The following is a 25,713-nucleotide window of genomic DNA, read 5'->3' on the forward strand; positions in this document are numbered from 1 at the left end:
ATTTAATTTCACTAGCTTAACTACTTACTTAATTCTCCTGCAACAAGATAATTGATGCTGATAATTTGAAACACCGAGGCTTCAGTCCTATCCCTACTTATACATAGAAGTAAACTCTACTGATACAGCACGACTTACTTCTGAAGAACAGCTAATAGCAGCAGTTTTTAATCTTGTGTTTACTATGGACCCCTTTAAATATCTTTTGTGGCTTTCAACCACCATGACTTAACTCAAGATTTAAGACCCAAAAGTGCATAAAATATTTATTTAAAATTGCTCATCCAAGGTCTTCAAATTTTGAAACAAGGGAGAAATAAGTAAATGTGCACACTCTTAGGAAGAAGACTTTCAAATATGAAGACTCTCTGGATGTTTGTCCCAGTTGACATGGTGAAATCATTTAAAAATCATCCGCATAAATCACTAAATAGTTTTTTTGTGAGTTTTTTTGGGCTATGTGGCCAAGAGCCACATAGCCTGAAAAACTCACAAAAAAACTATGGATGCCGGCCACAAAAGCCTTCAGTTTCACAAATCACTATATACTTTATGAATTTAACATGTGGCTTTTTATATACTTCAGCATTTTATTAACAGCTGTGTGTTATGACTCTCTTTGAAGCGGACTTGTGGCATGACATTCGAATCGAATCGGCAGAGTGTTCTCGTTTGCGGCGATCCACATCTTTTCAAAAGACGTAAGAAAAACCCAGTATCAAATATACCGAGGTAAGTAGGTTTTGAGGAAGCCCCTCTGCAAACTGCACCAAGTACACTTGGTGCGGGTATGAATGCCATGGGAATAACCCAGTTTCCACACTGGGTTATTTTGTAGTGCGAATGAGCCTAATATGTTCTGTCTACGTGATCTTTATAAAACAAATTGCATTTAAAATAGTAATAGTAATAAAAATAAAAATAATGCATGGCCTAATATTACTTATTAATTTTAGTTTATTAATTAATGAGAAGGCTGGTGCTGCATTTCACTTTCAAGCATTGTTATATTGGGCTTCTTTGTGGGCCTTCTCTAAGAATATTGTGGACTCCTGGGGATCTGCAGCCCACAGATTAAAACCACTGATATACAGGGCTGCTTATTACATCATCAAATATATCAAGTCCATAGCAAATGTTTCCTAAACCACAGCCTTTAACAACTAATCCCAAACACATCCTGTAGAGGTCAGTCTTGCAATCCATTTTAAAAGCTGTCAGAGATATAATTGGATGAACTTCCTCTGCATGGATTGTGCTATACCAGTGATGGCAAACCTTTTAGAGACTGAGTGCCCAAATTACAACCCAAAACCCACTTATTTATCGCAAAGTGCCACATCCGTCTGGCTTTCTAGTGACAAACTCTAGTGGACTCTGTGTTGGGATGATGGTGCGTGTGCCCACAGAGAGGGCTCTTAGTGTCACCTCTGGCACGTGTGCCATAGGTTCGTCACCACTGTTATACAATTCTGGTGTTGGATGTCAATGCTGAGAAACTGAATAAGCACAGAATGTACAACTGAGTATACAGTCCAATGCACAACCTAATTCTATACATTCTAACATTTCACAGATGAAAAATGGAACACATATGTCCAAGCAACATCAGAGTGTGGTCAATACGCTAAAGATTATTAATGAAGAAGAAGACACAAGCTAGGGGAGGCTGCAGCAGTTTGGATTTTCCTAAACCTACTGGGAAGGACAAGATTCTGTTCCCTCTCCTCTCTTCCTGCTGAGTTAATGGAGTGCAAACTCCTCTTGCACTTTGAACTTGCTTTGCAGCAAATGAATTTAGCTAAGGTGGGAGGTTGTTGAAGGAGAGAGAAACTGGGACATTTTAAAAACAGTTTTAAAAGTGGGATGACAGAGAATTAGAACTGTCCCTGCCACATTGGAATATGTGGAGGATATTAGGTACCTACCAGCCCATGTCTGTGCACAGTTTGGAGCACTGGGCCCTGCCTTTAAAACAGAACCAGAAAGCCCTTCCTGTCCAGAAGTTGAATTCAGATCTGGGAAGAATCTCAGGGACCAATTTATAGCAAAGGATGAGGCTAAAGGATGGGACAGGGCCAAAGCAAGGTGGCTGCGATGATGCAAGCAGGTCTAAGCATAATGGAACTCTTCCCTACCAAGGACACACAAAGCACTATTTGCCTTCTTGCAAGTTTACTCAGTGCAACAGCTTTAGTGGCAAACCTTTAAAGCCCTACATAGTTTTCTTTCTTTATATGAGCATGCCCAGATGTTATTGTAAATGTTGAGGTGGTAATAAAAATGAGACCCAGAACCAGGCTTGCTAGTTCAGGATTATCCCAGGCCCTCAGGTTTCTGAACAAAAGCCTGAGATGTAGAGAAGCCTCCTGGTGATTTCATTAAGTGCTGTGCATTGTGTACCAACCACAGGTGCTCACATTCAAACACATCCACACCCATACCTTATTTTACTGTTTGGAAATTAAGACTTAGCTGAAGGGGCTGTTCTCAGATGAAGGTGAAATGAGGGGTCTTATTCCTTCACACTTACTTATAGAAATGGAATAAGGTATATTTGCATCATCATGCACAGATGTGAGAGCTGGACAGTGAAGAAATTCAACAGAAAGAAAATCAAGTCATTTGATATGTGGTGCTGGAGAAGAGTGCTGTGATCAAGCCTGAAATCTTCTTAGAAGCTAAGATGACACACCTGAGGCTGTCATACTTTGACCACATCATGAGAAGGTATGATTCAGTAAAAAAAAGACTATAATGCTAGGGAAGGAATGTCACAATCCATATGCATGGTTCTATCATGTTGGCATGATGATATGATGATATTAGGGGATGAAGATATGAGGGCTAGTGATATGGTGATTTAACGCTGTATAGTATGCTGGCTATTGAGAAGGGCATATCAATTATGTTCAAGCCTGGAAACAAATGAGAGGAGCAGATGGCCAGCGGTGGAAAGGAGTTGTAGTTTTATGACCCCAGTTGTCCTGTCATGTATCTGAGCTGTGAAACAGGGATGATTTTCTTCCTGAACCGAGATGAAATGATAACAAGCAGGGGAAGGAGGGAAACATGAAGGGCCCTTTGATCTGGATCAAAGGGGAGTGATCGGGGTTGGAAAGGGGAACTGGAAGATGGGAATGAGGGGGAACTTTTTCAATTTTGACACTGAACTCAGGACAGGAAACTTTCTGTCTTGATATCCAGAATAAATCTCTAGTTTCTACTACTTTACGATGCTGTCTTGATTATTGGGAACTGGGTCCTCTGATTCTTAAGACTAGAAGGTAGTAGAAAGAGAGGAAGGCAATGTGCCAGATGGCTAGACTCAAATAAGCAAGCCACAGCTCTGCGCTGCAGGGCAGTGGAGGAAAGGAGGTCTTGGAGATCTCTCATCCAGAGGGTCAACATGAGTCGGGGCTGACTCAAGGGCAGTTAACAACAACAAATAATCTAGCCTGCTTGCTTCTAGCAAGGAGGTGGATGTAGAGTAGAAGGCAGTGATGTAGACTTCAGTCAATTGGCTCTGATTTAAACTGGACTCAAGTTATTTCAATGACCTGACTTGGACTGGACTTGACAAGACACACTGACTTAACTTGAGACTATATTTTTGGGGACTGACTTTCTGGTGCCATTCACTTCAAGCAGCAGGCAAGACCTGCCAAAGTGTGGGGCACATTTCTTGAAAGGGAACAGCAAATATGTTAGGCAATGGGCTTCAGTCAGAAAGGTCCTCCTAAAGGTTGTGCAGCAGGCTACCAAACAGACCTCAACCTCTATCTCAACCCCATTGCCTAACACATTTGCTCTTCCCTTCGAGAAATGCATCCCACCTCAATTTTTTCTGTTAAAAGTTGGCTTCCAGACTTGAGACTGAACTTGAGACTTGACTTGAAAGTGTCTTGCAAGGACTTGAGACTTGACTTGAGACTTAAAGGTAGAGACTTGAGACTTGGACTAAAAGACTAGAACACAAGGCTGGTAGAAGGTGACCCCTGTGTCATATCTCACCCTTTAGAGTTCAATGATTCAGAGGGAGAGGAGACAGATTGCCCAAAATCTGCAGCTTCTGATAATAATGCTCTGTCTGAGCCAGAGGAGCTGGGGGGTGAGGGAGAGGGGAGCATTGCTCCCCAGAAGGTAAATTGCCATCATTCATTGAGCAACAATAGGACAAAGAAAGATTGCAAAAGGTAGGAGATGCTGATCTAATTAGGCACCTGGGGTCTTGAAACAGCTGCCTATAAATCTTAATTTTTGTGTCACAACTATTGCCATTACATTCAGTGATATATGGAAATTACAATTTATGAGTAACATTTGTACATTTGTACAAAAACATTACTAAGGATTCAGAATGGTGTGGTATGGGAACAGCTCAGTGAGGTGTGTGACACCATGAATTGCCACACTGAGTGATGCCAACCCTAGTGATGTCAATGCCTTCATCCTTCTGGATACCCCTGACTGACCTGGAATGAATTCGGTATTCAATGGCTCTTGCATTCTAACCTCCTGATTCCTGGGATACTTGTTGACTGGAGCATACGACACCTTGGCTCCACAACAACTGGGAGGGAAGGAGAAGGTAGTTAAATAAATACATAGACTGATGGGGAATCTGCAGATTTCAGCAGTGAATCATTTTAATCCTTGCTAGCTATAGAAAGCAGTTTCTGTACTAGCTGAACTAGACATATACACAGAGCCCTTTCCTATTGTCTGGAGCTGATCCCACCCAAACTGGAGAATTTGCACCCTTCTTTCCTGTATGGTGATGATCTGTGAAAACTGGAGACTCAGGGTCAGGTCTTGAGATTTGGCAACCTTGCCCATCACATTGGGGATGAGGTGTGTGTGTGTGTGTGTTTGTGTTTGAAAGGTTCAGCACTGTCAGCATTAACTCTTTTTAAAAAAGTGGTAATGACCACAATGAAAGAGCAATTCTCAGTAGATCCTAGCTGGCAAATGTTATCTTTGGCTGCTGCCATACTGCAGAATTAATGTGGTTTAACATCGCTTTAACTGTCATGGCCCTATCCTATGCAATCCTGGATGGTGTAGTTTGTTGTGGCACCAGAGCTCTCTGACAGAGAAAGCTAAGTAGTTCACAAAACTACAGATCTCAGAATTCCATCGCATTGAGCCATGGCAGTTAAAGAGGTGTCAAACTGCATTAATTCTGCAGTGTAGATGCATCCTCCGCTGCTGTATGCCATGAACACAGGGTTCTTCTGGGGCATTCTGGGAATATCTATATTTGCATCCTCTAGTTTTTGAAAACACAACATATGGTTATTCCCATTACAACACTCTTAAGCATTCATATTGTTACCACTGTTTATACAGAAAGAAGAATGAAGTTTCAAACAGTTAAAAAAATGTTTATTGAATTTTCCATTTCCGTTTTCTCCCATATCTCCAAGGAAACAAAAACAAACCAACACACCAAGAATCAATTGCTTATTGGGATGGAAAAGCAAACATGTTCATAATAAAAATAATTTAAAAACCTTCTCCCACAAATATGTCAACAAATACCAAGCATTCTCTGCATATGTGATGCATTTGTACAAACGAAAGACCAGTTTGCCTCAATTTCTTTCTTAAAATAAAAGGAATTTGAGCCTTTCCAAATGTGCAAATGGTATTAGCAATATCAGTATTTCTGCAAACCAAAAGACACAATGATGTGCTACATATGATATGAAGGATGAGGACAATAATTGCAATGAGGACTTGGGGGTGAGATTCAGATCTTGGATGGAGGGGCTCTACTTCCTTGCAGACACCTAAAAAATAGGGGTATACTTTGTCAAAACAGCTATAGTCCAAAGAAGTATAATTGGTGAGGTGCTGTAAAAGGATGTGTCATGTTTAGAGACCTCAGCTGCATCTACGCTGTAGAAATAAGACAGTTTGACACCACTTTAAGTGCTGTAGCTCTAACCTATGGAATCCTGGGATTTGTAGTTTTACAAGATCATTAGTCTTCTCTGGCAAAGCATGCCAGTGCTCACAAAACTACAAATCCTAGGATTGCGTAGGATGCAGCCATGGCAGTTAAAATGGTGTCAAACTGCCTTATTTCTACAGTGCAGGCGCACCCCTGGTGTTCTTCAAAGTCAGAATGCAGACTGTTTTTGTCCAGCACCTTTCTATTTCAACTCCCAGAAGCCCCAACTAGTTTGATCAATGGTTAGGTATTCTGGGAGTTGAAGTCCAAAAACATCTGGAGGATCAAAGGTTGAGAGAGGCAATGCTTTAGATGCAGGCATGCCCACTTAACATTTCACAGAGGACAACTGGGACATGTGCTACCAAGCGACATCAGAGTGTGGTCAAGATGGCAAAAGTTATACATAAGAAAGAATATACCAGCCAGGGGAGGCTGCAGCAGTTTGCTTTTGCTGGAATCTACTGGAAAGGGCAAGATTACACCCCTCCTCTCTACTCCCCCTGTTGAGTTAATTGAATACAAACTATTTTTGCACTTTGCACTTTGTGCACCTTGCATGTTGCGCTATGTTTGCAACAACCGAAGTAAGCTGAGGATCAAAGGGGGAATGTGAGAAGTAGGCAGAGAAACTGGAACATTTTCAAAGCAGCTGAAAAAATGGGACGACAGAGAATTAATCAAGATTCTCCATGCCAAACTGAGACAGTTGAAGGGTATGGGAAGACTTGATTTTTCTGTGGCTCCTTCCCCATCCAATGCCACAGGACAACTATTGTAGCCCTTTGAGACACTGAATAGAAAACCTGGGATAGACTCTCTCCATTTAGACCATGGGACCTTTCACATGACACATGTATACCAGTTTCAGTGCACTTCAGCTGTCATGGATACCTCCCACAGAATCGGGGAGTCTGTAGTTTGGTAAGGCACTAGAGTTCTCTGCCTGAGTGTCCCCATAACTCCCCCTGAAATTACAAGTGGTGCTATAATTGTGCTGTTTGAAAGGGCCCAAGAACATGATAGCAAACCTGGCTGGATCAAAGGATGGTTCTGCCACAAAAATTAAGGGGATGCTAAGAATTACTTAAGTGCACCAGGGTGAATTACAATAAGGAGGCATAAGTCAAAAAGGGCAAATATTGTGACGTGAACTTTATCAAGAGTGGCCATTTTGATGAGTCTGGAAGCCAGTTTGCCCTCCTTGGGATCCTCTGGGGGCTGCATGGAGTTTATCAGAGAAGGGGAATTAGAAGTATAATCCGATGGCAATCCAAACGCAATCATGGGGTTTAACGTTATTACGTGATAAGCCACTACACGCAAATTCGGGCAATGGGAAGTCAGTCCGAACGCAATCATGTGGCTTCACGTTACTGCGTGATAGACTGCCACACGGAAATTTGGGCAATGGCATGTTATTTTCAGGCAATGGGGAGCCAGTTTGAATGCAATGCGTATTCACGTAATTGCGCGAAACTAACGACTTTAAGTGAATGCGTTCTGGCCCCACTTTCTTTTCATTTGAATTTAAGAGAAATTCCTTCCGTTTGATAAACTCCCTAGAGAAAACACTTCTCCAGGCATTTCTAGGTCCCTCAGCATGATTCTATGTTCAACATCCAGTGGAAGTTGACCAGAGTTGCATTGGAGGACCTAGAGGTTCATAAAGGTGTTTTCTCAGGGAAAAAAATAGTGTTTTTTAATTTGTAGTTTTCCTTTCACAGGAGTCCTGTGCCCCTAAGCCCAGAAAATGTGGAGGTGCACTGTATTTTATGTCCAACAGTGCAGTGAGCCCCTTGTAATCTGTTTAAACGGTGAATTGCTGCTCCTTGAGGCTTCTGTGAAATACCATCCATCCTTTTTTTGCCAGAAAAATTGGTGGTCTAGAGAACTATTGAAGGGTTGATGGCCACTAAAACAGCCTTTGAGGCCACACTTTGCCCATCTTTGGTCCAAATAGTTCCTCTGAGACCTGACTGTTTATTACCCTTTGTTCTCAAAGAAATATTCATATTCTACCTTTCTGCTCTGAAGAGGAGCACAAAGTCAGTCAGCTGGCAGAGGCCCAGACTAGAACCTATGGTTCTAGTCTGTGCCAACTCCTTAAATCAATAATCTAGATGCCTGTCATACTCTCCAAATCAGTCATTTGACAGCATCTGGTGGCATCTGGGTAAATCCTTTTGTAATGGGGACAGAAGGTACATGGGTGGGGTTGAGTTTGGATGGTGCTGGTTGGTCATATGGCAGGTTTGCAAAGGAATTTCTGGATCAGGTTGTTCTGTGTGGACAAGAGCCCAGTGCAAAACCTGCCTAAGCATCAAAGAGATACATCTTTGTAGGGTTTCTTCTCGGCCAGGGTATCAGGGTCTTCTGTCCAATGTAAGACAGGTGGGGATTGCTGTGAGAGTCTTCTTAGGGTGGCCTTCCTTATGGAATTATCTTCCTAGGAGATATATCTGCTTTATTGCAGACAACACATTGATAGCACTTTGATACCACTTTGCCTGCATCATGGATTTGTAGTTTGCCGTCATTAGAGCAGGGGCAGAGAATTATATGGATTCGCTGTGAACTCCACATCCCAGGATTCCATGGGATGGAACCAAGCCAATTAAAGTGGTTTTTGTTGTAGGCTTTCTAGTCATGTCCAACTTATGGTGACTCTAAGGCAAAACTATCACAGGGTTTTCTGGGGCTGGGAGTGTGTGACTTGACCTAGGTCACCCAGTGGGTTTTCATGGATAAGCAGGGACACAAACCCTGATCTCTAGAGTTGTAATCCAACTCAAACCACTATACTATGCCGATTCTTTGTTAAAGGGGTATCAATGGGTTATAACTGTGTAGTCTGGATAAGACCTGTGGTAGGCTATTGGGGGGGGGGGGGTGCATTTTGTGAGGATGGAGTAAAAGCAAACCAGTTTTGGAGGTTGATGGCCACAATCTTAAGGGAGAAGGGGGCTTCTCCATTTAATTCAAGATGGCCCACTGGCTTTTCTTTGGTGTTTCTCTGCCTCTTCTTCCTTCTCTTTTACAACTCCTTCTCTCTGCTTCCAGTAAGAGCTTGGGTTCTTGCAACAGCCTGGATTTTTAAAAGTATCTACATAAGAACAAGATCCACTCTTGCAATTTTACCCTCATTCTCAAATGCACCAAAATGCCCCCCCCCCCCTCATTTGCACAGAGCAAAGCATCATCTCATGAAAGGCAGTTATTGAGAAGAGAGAATTGTTTTTTCAATGTCAAGGAAAGACCAGAGCTTGGGAAATTCATTTCAAGAAGCAGTTCATTACAGTTATCATTCCAAGGCCCATCAAAAATAGTTACCAATATAGGTAGAATTTTTAAAAGTAACACTTTACTTTTCCCTTTCTGAGAAGTAAGATAAATATGTACAGGTTGAGTCTCCCTTATCTGAAACACCTGGGACCAGAAATGGATTTCTGGATCCTGTGTGTGTGTGTGTGTATTGCGATATCATGTGGATGAGGCCCATGTCTAAACATGAAATTCATTTATGCTTTCTATACATCTTATAGACAGAGCCTGAAGGTTATTTTATACACAATATCCTCAATAATTTTGTGCATGAAACACAGTTTGTGTACACTGAAGTATCTGAAAACAAAGGTATCTGGGATTTTGAAATTCCAGAGAAAGGAGACTCAGCTTGTAGTTACTTTTTAGACAAATGACTTTATCACACCAGATGAATCCTGGGCAAAAACTAGATTTAAAAGTAGAAAAATCCACAAATGTGGGATGTTTTTCAGCTGATGTTTGCCTGAAAGAGAAATAATGTGAAGATAACCTGAATGGAAAATCGACAAAAACTACTCCTTTTTACATTTGGGAAATTCCAAAAGCAAAAAGGAGTCATTTTTGTTGACTTTCCATTCGGGTTATTTTTGCGTTATTTCTCTTTCAAGCAAATGCGCCTGAAAACATCCTGCATTTGCAGGTATTTTCCGAATTTTAAAATCTCGTTTCTGCATGGGATTTAAGCAGTTTGCCTCTGTGTGATAAAGTCCAATCTTAAAGCTACCAATTGCTGGCTTTTTTGGTGCACTAATGGTGTGTTTTTATCTTCTTAGGTAGTTTAAGTTAGTTTGGCCAAAGAATAGTGAGATCATTGGGCCAAATCTCTAGGCAGGTTATAGAAAGGCATGCTGGCATTTTGTTAGGTATTCCCATCCAGAGAAGACCCATTCAATCAGTTCTTGAATAGTGAGTCACCATGTAACTAATTGTATCTAATGGATACAATAGATCCACTCAACTCAAGATTAAAATAGAATTTAGGCCTCATACCCTTCAACTTCCCGGATTTGACAAGGACAGTCCCGTTTGTCATCCCACTTTTTCCAACAACTGTAAACATGTGAAGTCGAAGTCTTTCATGGCCGGCATCCATAGTTTTTTGGTGGGTTTTTTGGGCTATGTGGCCATGTTCTAGAAGAGTTTCTTCCTGACGTTTCACCAGCATCTGTGGCTGGCATCTTCAGAGAATGCTTGCCTGGAAAGGAGTTGGGTATATGCTTGCCATGGCCACATAGCCCAAAAAAACCACAAAAAACTATAAACATGTCCCAGTTTCTCTATTCTCCTCCCCCTCTCTGCTCACTTGAGTTCAAGTGCAAAAGTAGTTTTTGCTCATTTAATTCAACAGAGGGGAAAGGGGAGGAAGGGATGAAATCTTGACCTCCCCAGTATGCTGAGATAAAAGCAAATTGCTGTGGCCTTTCATAGTTTGTCTATTCTGCCCCATTAGGAACCTTTGCCATCTTAGTTTGTTTTGCTTGGTCACATGTGTCCTGTTTTTCATCTGTGAAATGTTGGAGGGTTTTCAATGACTGCCTATTCTCTCACCTAGGCGATTGATGTCTAGTTACTGGTTTTTGAAAAAGGCCTTCCTTTCTCCAACCATAGGTGTGTGGGGAGGGAGGAGGACCTTGTCAAATTACAGTCAGACCTTCATATCCAGAGATCCTTTATCCACGGATTCAACCATCCACAGCTTGACAATATTCAAAAACAAATATAAATTCCAAAAAGCAAACCTTGATTTTGCCATTTTATAAAAGGGGCACCATTTTACTCTGCCATTGTATTTAATGGTACTGAAGTATCCATGGATTTTGGTATCTATGGGGGGTTGTGGTGGTGGTGCTGGAACCAAATCCCAGCAGATACCAAGTACCCACTGTATACCCTATCACCCCAGTACGCCATGGGACATCTTTGTAGTAATTTCTTTTTAGTAACTGGGAAGGGAGGTACAGTTATCCCACATCCAATAGTGGTGATGGTGGGAGTCTGTGGTCCCTGACACAAGTTGGGCCAAGCAACCTCCAGGTATAGTCAAGACGGCAAAAGTCATTAATGTGGAAGAACTGATAAGCTATGAGACGCTGCACCAGTTTACTTTTAGCTAAGCTAACTGGGAAGGGCAAGATTTTGCCAACCTTTCCTCTCCCTCTTGCTGAGTTAACTGAGTGCATGCTGCTTTTGCACTTTGAACTCAGTTTGCAGCAACTGAAGTAAGCTGAGGACAAAGAGGGAGAGTAGGAGAAAAAGATAGAAACTGGGACTTTTTAAAAGCATCTGAAAAAATGGGATGTCAGAGGATTAACCAGTGCTGTCCTTGCCAAACCAGGACAGTTGGAAAGTATGAAAAGTTCATACTTTCATTTTACTCATTCCTGGCATAGAAGATGATCTAAAACTCAATTGCATCCTTTGGTAACAACTGATCTGGAAAGGGTATGTCACTCTGTACAATAATTCCAGGTAAGGCAGCGTCTGCACTGCAGAAATAACACAGTTTGACACCACTTTAACTTCCATAGCTCAATGGTATGGAATTCTGGGATTTGTAGTTTTGTGAATTTTTAAAAATCATTGCCTGTCTTGGTGCCACAACAAACTACAAATTCTACCATTCCAAGACACTGAGCTGTGGCAGTTAAAGTGGTATCAAACTGCACTGTTTCTGCATGCAGATGCAGTCATAAGTTTCAATATTCTGCACCAGGAATGGGGAACAGTTGCCTTTTCATGTGACCTTTGAGGGCTGCACAACCTGAAAAAGAACTTTTTGTGGTCCTTAAATGCTCCCTCTTCACCCAGTAATTCCAACTCAGTTACGGTCTTCTTTGGATCATTTTAGGCCCAGGAGAGGGTTTTTCTCAAAAAGAATTGACCAGGGAGTATAATTCCTGTTGGAAAAGAGACCCTTTCTTGGCCTACAACAGATCAATAAGGAGAAGTGTCTGTGAACTTCTCTACCCTGTAGGAGCCATATGAGCAAAAAAAAAAATTGTCTAAGGGCCACAAAACCAGCCCTGAGAGCTGCTCTTTACTTTCTCCACCCTGGTTTTCCATCCTATATAGTTCTTCCTGTCTGTTGGTCATTGGCATCTCCTTTGTAGTAGCAATGTGGATTCTTCATCCTTTGCTTGCTGTCTTCCCATGAATGTCCAGTATGAAGTAGGACAGAAGGCTCTACCAATGGTGTGCATGGTGCTATATCTTGTCCAGCCCTCCATTGTGAAGTTGCCTGGTTCATTCTTCACACCCTAGTTCCAACCACAGGAGATTCTTCTGACTGCAAGTGTCAGATTATGGTGGGTGTCAATGTCATCCTGTTCTTCATACCACCCACCCTTCACAAATGGGACATGATCTTCACTACCACCACAGTGCAGTCATATTAGATGAGCAGAAGACTGGTTGCATGGTAGTTCCACTCTCTGTTGGTTCATCTCTTTCTTAGCTCTCTGATCCCATGTATCCTTCCATCTCTTACTCTCTTCCCTTGATCTTGAGAACTTTGCCCACCATACCCACTTCATGTGCCCATTCCCCCATTCCCTGTACCCATTCTCCCACTTCTTTCTAACAAAGCGAGAACCGGCGGGAGTTGATATTCATTTTCGTCACCCCAATGAGCTTGAGTGGGGTGGACAGGCTGAAGGAGGACGTGAGAGGGAAGTCACAGAGAAGGTCGGAGAGCTCGTCCCGCTCTTCCATCTCATAGGTGGCATCATTGAGCATGCGCCGATGAAGGTGGCACGTCTGCTCGATCTTGAGCTTGTTGATATCACTGCGCAAGCGCATCAGCTGCCGAGCTAGTTGCTGATCCTGGAGACGCATGTCCATCTGGAATGCAAGAGAAGGAATCATATGATGACGGAAGAACATTGCAGTCATGTGTGGTCGGTTGGGTGGATGTAGAGGCATAACTAGTATATTTGACACCCAGTGTGGATCATTTGAATACCACCCCTCCACTCTTTAACAGCCTTTTTTGGATCTGTCAGAGCTGCTGGCTGGGTGGCAAAGGGAGCTGGCCAGACCTGAAAGGCAGCTCCTTCCCACCAGTGCACCAAGAGACTCCTCCATCTGAGCTTTCACCCAGTGTGGTGCCCCTGTTACCCAACTTAGGTTTTTTTTTTTAAATTAAAAAACACTTTATTTTGTTGTTGTTTTAAATTAAAAGTTTGTACACAACCTCCTTTTTAAAAAGCTGCTGCTCCACATCTCTGATCTTGGAAGCTACATAGGGTCAGGGCAAATTAGTACTTGAGTAGGAGGCCACAAAGGAATATCAGGTGCTGTAGGCTGTATTTCAGAGGAAACCACCTCTGAGTATACCTGGCCTAAGAAAATCCTATGAGGTTCATGGGATTGCCTTAATTTGGCACTTGAAGGCACTTACATTAGCTGCCTTGAGCACCATTTACTGGGAAGGCAAGTCATGATTTTAACAAATAATAAATAGGTAAAGACAAAATGGTTTAGTACACCTTCACACTCAGAGACAGTATATCATGAAACCAGAGCTTGGGAAAGCTTTCCAAGTCAGTATATTGTAGTGGTTTGAGCTTGGGACTATGACTCTGTTGTTGTGTGCCTTCAGGTTGTTTCCAACTTGTGAATCTATCATGGGGTTTGCCATTGGCTTTCTCTGAGGCTGAGAGAGTGCAGCGTGCCCAAGATCATCCAGTGGATTTCATGGCTGAGTTTGGAATCAAACCCTGGTCTCCAGAGTCACAGTCCAGCACTCAAAACACTACACCACTCTGGTTCTTACATGGAGACCAGGGTTTGAATCCCTGCTTAGCCATGGAAACCCCTTGGATAACCTTGGGTAAGTCACACTCTGTCAGTTTCAGAAGAAGGCTAAGGCAGACCCTTTCTGAGCAAATCTGGCCAATCAACCCCAGGATAGATTTGGCTTAGGGTCGCCATAGTTTGGAGGTGACTTGAAAGCACACAACAACGAAACTTTGCCTTAAAAATCAAAAACAACTGAGAACAGCTAGTAGTTATGTGCCTTTCTTTCATGCGTGTGTGTTGGGAGCGGAGGGATGCAAAATGCCACTGAAAACAGAATTCTGAGTAAAAATCAACCATGCTCTCTTTGTCAAGACAGTCCTTGTGTCTCAGTGGCCTTGTACAAGATACTTCCCATCATCCCAAAAGGCTACATACTGTATTTCTTTTTAGTGGGGATCATTTCTTTCATAGACACAGCCTAATAGCATCAAAACTTTCCCAGGAAGATAAAGCTTCCCATGTCTTTCACTTGCTGCTTTCAGGATAAGAGAAGGGGTCTCTTGGAAAATGACAAGGGGGCAAGAAATTGGCAAAAGAGGTGAACTGGCTTTTTAGGTCCCTGGGAAAATGACAAGAGACAAAGGATTGCAATGCCTGACAAAAGGATTACTGGCACAATGTGAAGAAAGGTGCCAGCGGGGCTGAGTCTCCATTCGGGCTTCAGGCTCATTTTCTGGTATCAGGGACAAAGGAGCACAGCTAAATGTCCTTTGGGAATGTAGACAGATCCAGTGACATCAAGACAACTGCAGTGAAGAATACACAAGGCTGTGTTGGGATTGTAGGAGTTCCCTTATGTGTAAGACCTCCTTCCACCTTTCCCTCTACAAAAAGTTAGTTGTTGTTATTACAGTCAGGACTCTGTATCCACTGATTTTTTTTTATCCACAGATTCAAACATCCACAGTTTGAGAATATTTTTAAAATCTATGAATTCCAAAAATCAAAGCTTCATTTTGACGCTTTATAGAAGGGACACCATTTCACTATGCCATTGCATTGGCAAAGGGGTCAGACAAGGCTGTATCCTTTTGCCCTTTCTGTTCAACTTGTATGCAGAACATGTGATAAGAAAAGCAGGCTTGGACACAGAAGAAGGAGGAGTGAAAATAGGAGGAAGGAATATCAAGGATGTAAGATATGCAGATGACACCATAATATTAGCAGAAAACCTCAAAGACCTGGAACACCTACTAAGGAAGATCAATGAAGAAAGTGCAAGAGGCAGGCTTAATGCTGAAAATAAAGAAAACAAAAATAATGACCACAGAGAATCTACACAAATTTAAACTAGACAATGAAGAGAAAGAAACAGTAAAAGAATTCCCAAACATTGATAGAAATGGGAACTTCAGTCAGGAAATCAGAAGATTTAGAATGGGGAGGGAGACTCTGAAAGAAGAAGAGCCCTCCTCCCGACCACCATCTTGAGGGGAGAGAAGCAGAGTCATGATGTGTGTGTTATGTATTGTTAATCTGATATTGGAAACCGCTTTGATCATCCATGGAAAAGCAGTATACAAATAAAGCCTATTATTATTATTATTATTATTATTATTAACTAGAAAAGATTCTAAAATGCAAAGATATAAAACTGAGCACAAAAGACAGAATCATACAAGCCATCATATTCCCTATTACTAAGAATGGATGTGAGAGCTGGAGAGTTAAGAAAATTGATAGGAAGAAAATCCATTCATTTGAGATGTGGTGCTGGAGAAGAGTTCTGAGGATCCCATGGACAGCCAAAAGGACAAACAAATGGGTCCTACAGCAGATCAAGCCGGAAACCTCCCTGGAAGCCGACCAAACTGAGGCTGTCGTCCTTCGGACACATCATGAGAAGGAAAGACTCACTGGAAAAGACAGTAATGGTGGGAAAGGTAGAAGGAAGTAGGAAGAGAGGAAGGCCGCATGCCAGATGGATGGACTCTATTAAAGAGATCACTAATTTTATGGGGTTGCAGGAATTAAGCTGAGAAGAACAGGACAGAGGGTCTTGGGTATGCCTCATCCATAGAGTCGCCATGATTCAAGTTCGAGATCGACTCAAGGGCACTTAAAAACAATTGTATTTAAGGGGACTCTAGCATTGACAGATTTTGTTATCCACGGGTGTGTGCGTGTGTGTGTGTGTCCTGAAACCGAATCCCAGCAGATATCAAGAGCCCATATATTGCTGTTTTAATTAAGTGTGTTTTAAGTGTGCAAATGCAGAGGCTGGAATCCTGTTGGTGAGTTACGTATGGTAAAGATATATCATTGAACACTAAAGTTACAATTGTCCAGGCCATTGTATTTCCCATTTCTATGTATGCTAGACAGTGGAGAAGACTGATAGGAAGACCATTTGAAATGTGGTGCTGGAGAAGAGATCTGCAAACACTGTGGACTTCTAAAAGGACAAATGATTGGGTCCTAGAGGAAAACAAGAGAGCCAGCGTGGCACAGTGGTTTGAATGTTGGACTACAACTCTAGAGACCAGGGTTTGATTCCCAGCCTGGCCATGGAAACCCACTGGGCAACCTTGGCCAAGTCACACTCTCTCAGCCTCAGAGGATGGCAATGGCAAACCCCCTCTGAATAAATTTGCCAAGAGAACTCCATGATAGGTTCTAATTAAGTGCTAATTAGTCCTCTATTGTCTTATTTTCAGCTGCTATTAAAAATATCCCAGTTTCTCTCATCACCTTCCATCTCTCTCTACCCCTGCCTTTGTCTTCAGCATACTTGAACTGCTGCAAACTGAAAGTGCATCTACACTGTAGAAATAATGCAGTTTTGACGCCACTTTAAAGTGCTGCAGCTCCCTCCTATGGAATCCTGGGATTTGTAGTTGTACACAGTCTGTTGCCATCTGTGCCTTGCAAAACTGCAAATCCCAGGACTCCGCCGTGACTGTAACAGTGGCATCAAACCCAGGGTGACCAGATGTCCACACCACAAAGGAGGACAAGGCACCACAAAATGTAGGACCTTCAGGAAATATGTAGGACCTTCAGGAAGTATGCAGGACATGACCAAAAAAAAAAAAAAAAGCTAAAAAAAAGCCCCACTTATAGAACTATAAATTCATGCCTCTTAGCCATGCTCAAAATGAAGGTCAAATTGAAATTCCTACTGGACAGAGGGTGGAAATGGAGGACATGTCCTGGAAAAGGAGGACATCAAACTGCATTATTGCTACAGGTCTTTAGCATTCTCTGCCAAGGAGAGCTGGTGCATCACAAAACTACAAATCCCAGAGTTCTATAGGATGGAGCCATGGCAGTTAAAGTGGTATCGAATTGGATTATTTGTACAGTGCAGATGCACCCCTGATTTCTTTGCCTTTATCATTCCCTGCCAAGCTGGAGCTGCAATTGGAATCCAGAAGTGGTGGCGCTTTAAGGCGGTGGACATCTTCCGCCAACCTCTTTGTCCCCAGCCAAGACGCGCCCCTCATTTGCATAAGCCAGCCCCTCTCTCTCTCTCTCTCTCTTTATCTTTCATCCCTTTCTTCTCTTTCCCTGGATATTTTGCTTTGTAGTTCTTCTAAACCTCACTTTCAAAGAGAGAGACTTGTATTTATTTTAATTTACAAACAGCACAGTAAAGATAAGAGAGAAAAGCATCTCTTTTATGAGGTTCCCAAGTTGTTCACCATAACCTGGAAAAGAATGGAGAGTTGGAGGTTTATATAAGGCTCGGTCCAGGAGGGAGTCTGTGCTCGCTTCGGCAGCACATATACTAAAATTGGAACGATACAGAGAAGATTAGCATGGCCCCTGCGCAAGGATGACACGCAAATTCGTGAAGCGTTCCATATTTTGCATCTACACTGCTGGATGTAACACACTTTGATGCCACTTTTTCCTGTTGCAGCCTATTGGGATCCTGGGATCTGTAGTTTTCCAAGGTCTTTAGCCTTCTCTGCCAAAGAGGGATGGCCCTCACCATAAAGCTACGCCTCCCAGGATTCTGTAGCAGGAAGCCATGGCAGTTAAAGTGGTGTCAAAGTGCTTTATTTCTACAGTGTAGATCATGCACCCCCTGAGTTCGGACTTCAACAATGGATTGTAATCAATAGATTCAAGAGGAAAAAAGCATACAGTCATAGAAGCACAGAGTTGGAAGAGACCCCAAGAAGGGCCCTGATCCAGTCCAACCCCATTCTGCCATGCAGGAACTCTCCGTCAAAGCATCCCCACTGACAGATGGCCATCCAGCCTCTGCTTAAAGACAGCCTCCAAAGAAGGAGGCCTCCTGACACTCCAAGGCAGCATCTTCTACTGTTGCACAGCTCTTACTTTCAGGAGGTTCTTCCTAATTAATCTCTTCTCCTGTAGTTTGCATGCATTGCTCTATGTCTAATTCTCTGGAGCAGCAGAAAACAAGCTTGCTCCCTCCTCAATGTGACATCCTTTCAAATATTTAAACAGGGCTATCATATCTCCTTTTAACCTTCTCTTCTCCAGGCTAAACATCCCCAGCTCCCTGAGTCATTCCTCATAGGGCAAGGTTTCCAGACCTTTCACCATTTTAGTCGCTCTCCTTTGGACACACGGCTCCAGTTTCTCAATGTCCTTTTTGAATTGTGGAGCCCAGAACTGGACACAATATTCCAGGTGGGGCCTGACCAAAGCAGAATAGAGTGGCACTATTACTTCTACGCAGATTGTTCAGGCAAGACTGCACCTTTTCACCCTATTTGTTCAATTTCTATGCTGAAAACATGATAAGAAAAACAGAGCTAGACTCAGAAGGAGGAGGGATGAAGGCAGGATGAAGGCAGGAGGAAGGCAAGCTAAAGGACAAGGATGATACACAATAATGGCAGAAGACATCGCAGATTTGGAATGGCTAATAGCAAGTGCAAAGGTAGGATTAGTGCTGGACATAAAGAGAACAAAAAAATTATGGCCACCGAAGGGATACATAAATTCAATCTAGACAATGAGGAAATTGAAACTGAGATGGTTAAGAGGTGATATGAGAGCCCTGTTTAAGCATTTGAAGGAGTGTCACATTGAGGATGGAGAAAGCTTGTTTTCTGCTGCTCCAGAGACTAAGAGCCTTATCACACTAGAATCCCACTCAGAAATGGGATTTTAAAAGAAGAAAAAACCTACCGATGCAGGATATTTTTCAGACACATTTGCACCAAACAGAAAAGTGCCCGCAGGTAAAAAGGTGTCATTTTTTCCCATTCATTTTATTTTCGCATTAATGCTGTTTGGAAGAAACGTCGTCTGAAAAATATCCCGCATTTGTGGTTTTTTTGTACTTTTAAATCCCGCTTCTGAGCGGGATTCGTCTAGTGTGATAAGGTCCAAAGACACAGAGCAATGGATTCAGACTATAGGAAAAGAGATTCCAGATTCTGATAGTAAGAGCTGTTTGACAGTGGAACATACTCCCTTGGAGTCTGGTGGAGTCTCCTTCTTTGCAGGCTTTAAAACGGAGGCTGGATGGCCATTACTCACAGGAATGCTTTGATTGAGAGTTCCTGCATGGCAGAAGAGGGTTGGACTGGCTGGCTCTTGTGGTCTCTTCCAACTCCATGATTCCATGACTCTAAGGATTCCTGTACCTAGGATCAAATATAGGCCAGAATGGTGACTGTAGTCCAGAAATAAGAAGAAGACTAAGACTGGGAAGGGTGGGTATGAAAGAACTAGAAATGCTCCTGGAGAGTAAAGATTTGGGCACAAAGGTTATAATCATCCAAGCCATCATATTCCCCATCACTGTGTATGGCTGAGAGATTTGGACACTAAAGGAGGCAGACAAGAGAAAAATCCATTCATTTGAGATCTGGATAGCAGATACCATGGACAGCCCAAAAGACAGACAGATGGGTCTTGGAACAGATCAAGCCAGAGATCTCCTTAGAAGATCAAATTGAAGCTGATGTACTTTGGCCACATCACGAGAAGGCATGGATCATTGGAAAAGACAATAATGCTAGGAATGGTAGAGGGGAGAAGACGGAGAGGGAGACCTCATCATGTCAGATGGATGGTCTCAGTCGGGGGGAGATGGGAATAGGCTTGCAGGAATTAAGCAGAGAAGCAGAAGATAGGGAATCTTGGAGGCATCTCATCCACAGGGTCAACATGAGACCAAGGCGACTCGAAGGCAGATAACAGCAACAAATTACTTTTCTCAGTCTACACGCTATACTCCTATTATTAATGCAGTTTGGGATCATAATGGCTTTTTTAGCTGCTGCATCACACCATAGACTCATGTTGAGGCTCCTAGATCCTGTCCGCTGGTACTGTTGTCAAGCAAGGTGTCACCCATCCTGTATCTGTGCATTTGCTTTGTTTTCTGCCTAAGTGTAGTACTTCTGCACTTATGAAAGAGAGCTGCAATAGCCTCTCCTCTTTGTGTGTTCTTCCTCATTTATTACTTTTCCTGTCTTGACCATACTGTGATGTTGCTTGGCCACATGTTTTTCCCCCCCAGATCAGTTGTTAGCTGAAGGACTTGGTTCAGTTTTAGATCCTCTTCTATGCTAGAAATGAGTAAACTTTTCATACTTCCTTGCTGTCTTAATATTGCAAGGATAGTCCCTGTTAAAACCCACGTTTCCTTTTAAAAAAACCCAGTTTCTCTCTGCTCATCCTTGACTTTCATTATTAAATCTTTCGTTCCCTACTTTCTTTTTGCAAAGAAGCAAAGGCTTTTTTTATTTCAACAGGCATTTGATGAGTGATTATATAAGGCCCACTTTACACAATGCGCTGGCTATCACTAATTGCGGTGCTGGTGTGTGTGTGTGTTTTAATGATGCCTATTTTAAACCTGGTTTTTAAATTATTGTTTAATTGTGTGTTTTCACTTTTGCATCTGGTGGATCCCAGTTAGCAAGCTGGCAGCAACTGAATTTACCTATATATTGACTCACTGTTCAACAATTGATTCAATGGGTCTACTCCAGCTGGGATTCCTTGATAAGATTTCAACCTCAATGGGTAACTTCTGCTTTTCTAAGGCACATCTGTTTCTGCTTGGTATACAACAGACCTAGGCACTAAATATGCAATGGAATAGAGAAGTGTGTGTGTGTGGGGATACAAGAGCATTTTCTAACATCTGGACAGGCAGCAAATTTTGCCATGTACTTTCAGCAGTTGATGCCATTCCTTTTTCCTGCAGGACTTGACCTACAGAAAGGGACAATTTCTGCCTCCAGTCCCCATGCGGACTTCACACCTCTCTACAGCAAGTCTAATGCTTCTGTTTTAGCCAGCCCATGATTATATATATATATATATATATATATATATATTGGGGGCAACATACAGCCCATGAGATACAGTTCCCCTTGCTTTAGAGAGTCTGAGGGGCAATTTTCCTACATATTTGTCCTCCTCCCCCAAAAAACCTATTGCTTTAAACATTGTTTGAAGGAGGGGGTGTTTTTTCTGATTTTGAATCTCCTCTTCGGCCTCTATATCACTTCTGGAAGTTACTTAGGTTTTTTACTTCTTGTTATTGTTGTGTGCCTTCAAGTCATTTCCAACTTATGGCAACCCTAACGCGAATCTGTCATGGGGTTTTCTTGGCAAGATTTGTTCAAAGGAGGTTTGCCATTGCCATCCTCTGAGGCTGAGAGAGTGTGACATGCCCAAGATTACCCAGTGGGTTGCATGGCTGATCTGGGATTTGAACCCTGGTCTCCAGAGTCATAGTCCAACACTCTGGGCAAGTCACACTCTTTCAGCCTTAGAGGATGGCAAACCCCATCTGAAGAAACTTCCCAAGAATCGCTATGATAGGTTCACCTTAGGATTGCCACAAGTCAGAAATGACTTGAAGAGACAGAAGAATAACAATACCTAGCTATGTAGCAGAGGCGCTAGGAAACCCATTACTCAAGGCATAGACCAGGGTTCAATTCCTTGCTTGGACATGAAACCCCCTCTCACATGCTTTCAGCTTTAGGGAAAGCAATGGAAACTCTCCTCTGAACAAATCTTGCCAAGAAAATCCCATGATAGTTTCACTTTAGGGTCACCATAAGTCAGAAATGACTTGAAGGCACATGACAACAACAACAAGACATATCTAGCTATCTAGCAGAGGCACTAAGAAACTTCTTTACTTATGTTGCAAAGATGTATAATGGAACATCAGTTAGTGTGGCTGATGTGCATCAGGACCAATGCAATGTTCATCAGGACTGACGTATACTGGTCTCATTGTGCATCAGTCCCATTGTGCATTGGACACCAATGCACATGAAGCACATTGCTAGCTCTTCTACATAGCAACGTAACACCAGCCCTGGACTGGACAGAGGCATTACACAACTGTTGAGTTCTAATTCCCACATACGCAAGTCCACTTATGAGGAAATATGTCCAAAACAGGATTCTGGCCTTTGTATTTAGCAGTGGGATGGTGTGGGACACAGCCACCACACAACTATGTGAGTTTTAAGTTACACTATGCAAGCACAAAGGTAAGAAGATCCCGCCCTGTATTATAGGGTCTCAGGGCAGTGTCCATCAATTAAACCAACTTAAACCAACTTAAAAATGAAAAAAAAAATAGGCAAACTAAAAGCTTATTAATATAAAAAGTTAAAACAAGACAGACTGCTACCAGTTAAAACAGTTTAAAACAATGCAGATGTGAAGATTTGGATGAAATCAGTTAGGCCTTAAGGGCTTTAATTAAAAACCACATTTTAACTTGGCATCAGAATAAAGCCAGTGTTGTTGCCAATCAGTCCTCTAAGGGGAGGATATTCTTCAGCTGGGGTAACATAGAAGAAAAGGCTGTTGTTGTATGCCTCCAAGTCATTTTTGACTCATGGTGACCCTAAGGCGAACGAACCTATCATAGGGTTTTCTTGGCAGGTTTCTTCAGAGGGGGTTTGCCATTGCCATCCTTTGAGGCTGAGAGAGTGTGATTTGCTCAAGGTCACCCAGTGGGTTTACATGGCTGAGCCAGGATTCAAATCCTGGTCTCCAGAGTCATAGCCGAACATTCAAACCTCTTCCACACGCTCTCACATATATCGCTCCCATTAGTAGGACACAGACAAGAACCACCCCAGTAGATCTAAATCCTTAATCCTGAATGATGTGCTTCTGAGACTATTTTTTTTTAAAAAATCAGTTGTGTTTTTAACGCTCAAACTTGTTTAATTGCATTTAAATAGGATAACTTACTGACTGAGATCCTCTACACAGACAAGACAGAGTGTAACTTTATGTTCACATTGTTTATGAATTGCAACATTGTGCAACCCAATGCTTGACCAAATGTGCAGGCATGTTTGGATGTGCAAGGAGCAATATGCACCTGAATATGCAACACACAATACGCAATGTGCACTGGATGCTGTATATGCAACTCCAGTTGTGCGATACTGAACTGAATGCAGATGCTCAGCAATCGACAAATATGGGCCAAGCACTTTCACAGGCGAATGTGTGCATGAGCAAGACAGCAAGAGGATTCTGGCCCTTTTGTTTTCATTTGTAGTTGGGTTTTTAAAAATCATTTTGTGAGCTGCAGTGGACCCCAGTTTTAAAATAATGATGTAGTATATATCAAATATAAATAAATAGCAACATAAATGAATGAAGACAAAAAGGAGCTGGGAGCCTGCCAGTGTGATGTAGTGGTTTGGGTTCAACTCTCTGCTCAGACCACTAGGTGATCTTTGCAAGTCATACTTTCTCTGCCTTAGAACAAGGCAATAGCAAACCTCCTTAGAAGAAATCTTGCCAACAAACCCTAGAATGTTGTTGTGTGCCTTCAGGTTTCCCCCCAACATATGGCAACCCTAAAGCAAACCTGTCACAAGGTTTTCTTGGCAAGATTCCTTCAGAGGAGGTTTCCTCCAATTTTCTCTAGGGCTGAGAGAGCGTGACTTGTCTAAGGTCACTCTGAGATCCCATAGCTGAGTGAGGATTCAAACACTGGCCTCCAGAATCCTAGTCCAACAACCAAACCATAAAGCACACTGGCTCTGCCTTAAACTAGGATTGCCATATTTTTTAAAACAACAACAACAGTGTGGTGTAGTGGTTTGAGTGTTGGATTAGGACCCTGGGAGACAAGGGTTCAAATTTCCTTTCAGCCATGGAAACCCACTGCATGACCTTGGGCAAGTCTAAGCTGCATCAGTAAAAATATAGTGTCTAGATCAAGGGAACTCATAGTATTGGTCTATTCTGCTTTAGTCAGACCTCACCGGGAATATTGTGTCCAGTCCTGGGCACCACAATTCAAGATAATTGTTAACTGGAGCATGCCTAGAGGAGTGTGAGCAAAATGGTGGAAGATCTGGAAACCATGCCTTTATGAGGAGAAGCTTAGGGAACTGGGTATGTTTATCCTGGAGAAGAAAAGGTTAAGAGGTGATATGACAGCAATGTTTAAATATTTGAAGGAATGTCATACTGAAGATGGAGCAAGCTTGTTTTCTGCTGCTCCAGAGACTAGGACACAGAGTAGTGGATGCAAGCTACAGGAAAAGAAATTGCACCTAAATATTAGGCAGAACTTCCTGACAGTAAGAGCTGCTTGACAGTGGAATATACTGCCTCGGAGTTTGGTGGATTCTTTTTCTTTGCAGGTTTTTAAACAGAGGCAAGATGACCATCTCTCAGGGAAGCTGTGATTGTGAGTTCCTGCATGGCATGGGGTTGGACTGGATGGCCCTTGGTGTCTCTTCCAATTCTGTTATTCTATTATTCAAAGTCACACTCTCTCAACCTTAGAGGAAGGCAATAGCAAATATTCTCTGAATAAATCTTGGAAAGAAAACTAAGAGTAGGGTTGCCATAAGTCAAACTTAGCTTGAAGAATGACAAATGAAAGAGCTACTTACCAGTTCCTTCCTGAGCCAATTCAAAGCTTCATCAATATTTCCAAAGCTGCTGATTTTCTCTGGGGCCAACACCACTTTCTGGGTGGAAGATGCCCCATTGAGGTGATGAATGTGGCGCACCTCTCTGAAAGGAACATGTTCCTCCTTGGGTTTCTCATCCTGGTCATCCTCTTCATCCTCAGGAGGTTTGGGGTGGCTCTTCCAAGTCAACCCCTCCAGCTGGGCCTTCCATTCCAAATAGGAAGGTCTTCTTGTTTCTAACCTCAGCTTCTGGGTCAGAGCTTTCAAGTTCCGCAAGTGATCATCGGAAGGCGGGCCAGCTCCACTTTCATAATCTGCACTGTCCAGCATTCCTTCAACCTGAATTTTTGGTATAGACATCTTCTTTTCTGGTGGAATGTCATAAACATCCACTGAAAGGTGGACAGAGGAGATTTCAGAGGTGAAAGCGACACACCATCTGGATGAAGTCAGGTGCTCAGAAGTTGCTTCACTCTGGAAAATAACCCCACTCTGGGGATTTAGTTCTGTGCCACTCACTTCAAGACATTCCTTTTAGACTTGTAAGCAACCACCTGTGCCAAAAGACAAAGAGACATTGTTATGGAATCTTCATGAGAAAGAAACCAGAACTTTTTTTTTGTATGATCCGATTTGAGGGGAAAAAAGAAAGTGGAAAGTGAACCTTTCAGCCTAAATCATCCGGAGAAGAGATTTGACTGCAGCTGTCTGGTGGTGTTCTCCGACAAGAGCAAACAAGCTCTCCTGCTCTCTGGAGGAACGTTT

The 25,713-nt window shown here is 42.5% G+C and overlaps 1 protein-coding gene and 1 non-coding gene across 2 annotated transcripts; one reads left to right on the top strand and one right to left on the bottom strand.

Moving 5' to 3' along the window:
* Positions 1 to 5,366: 5,366 nt before the first annotated feature.
* On the bottom strand, positions 5,367 to 25,476 carry FAM167A (family with sequence similarity 167 member A). Its single transcript, XM_089528805.1, has 2 exons — positions 24,928 to 25,476; positions 5,367 to 13,126 (listed from the first exon to the last, which is right to left on the bottom strand). Exons 1-2 carry the CDS (start codon positions 25,306 to 25,308, stop codon positions 12,863 to 12,865), a joined length of 645 nt encoding a protein of 214 aa, XP_089384931.1. The 5' UTR covers positions 25,309 to 25,476; the 3' UTR covers positions 5,367 to 12,862.
* LOC149310371 (U6 spliceosomal RNA) lies at positions 17,793 to 17,899 on the top strand. The gene has a single exon (XR_016281808.1). It is a non-coding gene; the product is annotated as a U6 spliceosomal RNA (small nuclear RNA).
* Positions 25,477 to 25,713: the final 237 nt, after the last annotated feature.

The sequence above is a fragment of the Sceloporus occidentalis genome, unplaced genomic scaffold, assembly GCF_023333645.1.
Source record: "Sceloporus occidentalis isolate IW3139 unplaced genomic scaffold, rSceOcc1.0.p SCAF_6, whole genome shotgun sequence".
NCBI lineage: Eukaryota > Metazoa > Chordata > Lepidosauria > Squamata > Phrynosomatidae > Sceloporus > Sceloporus occidentalis.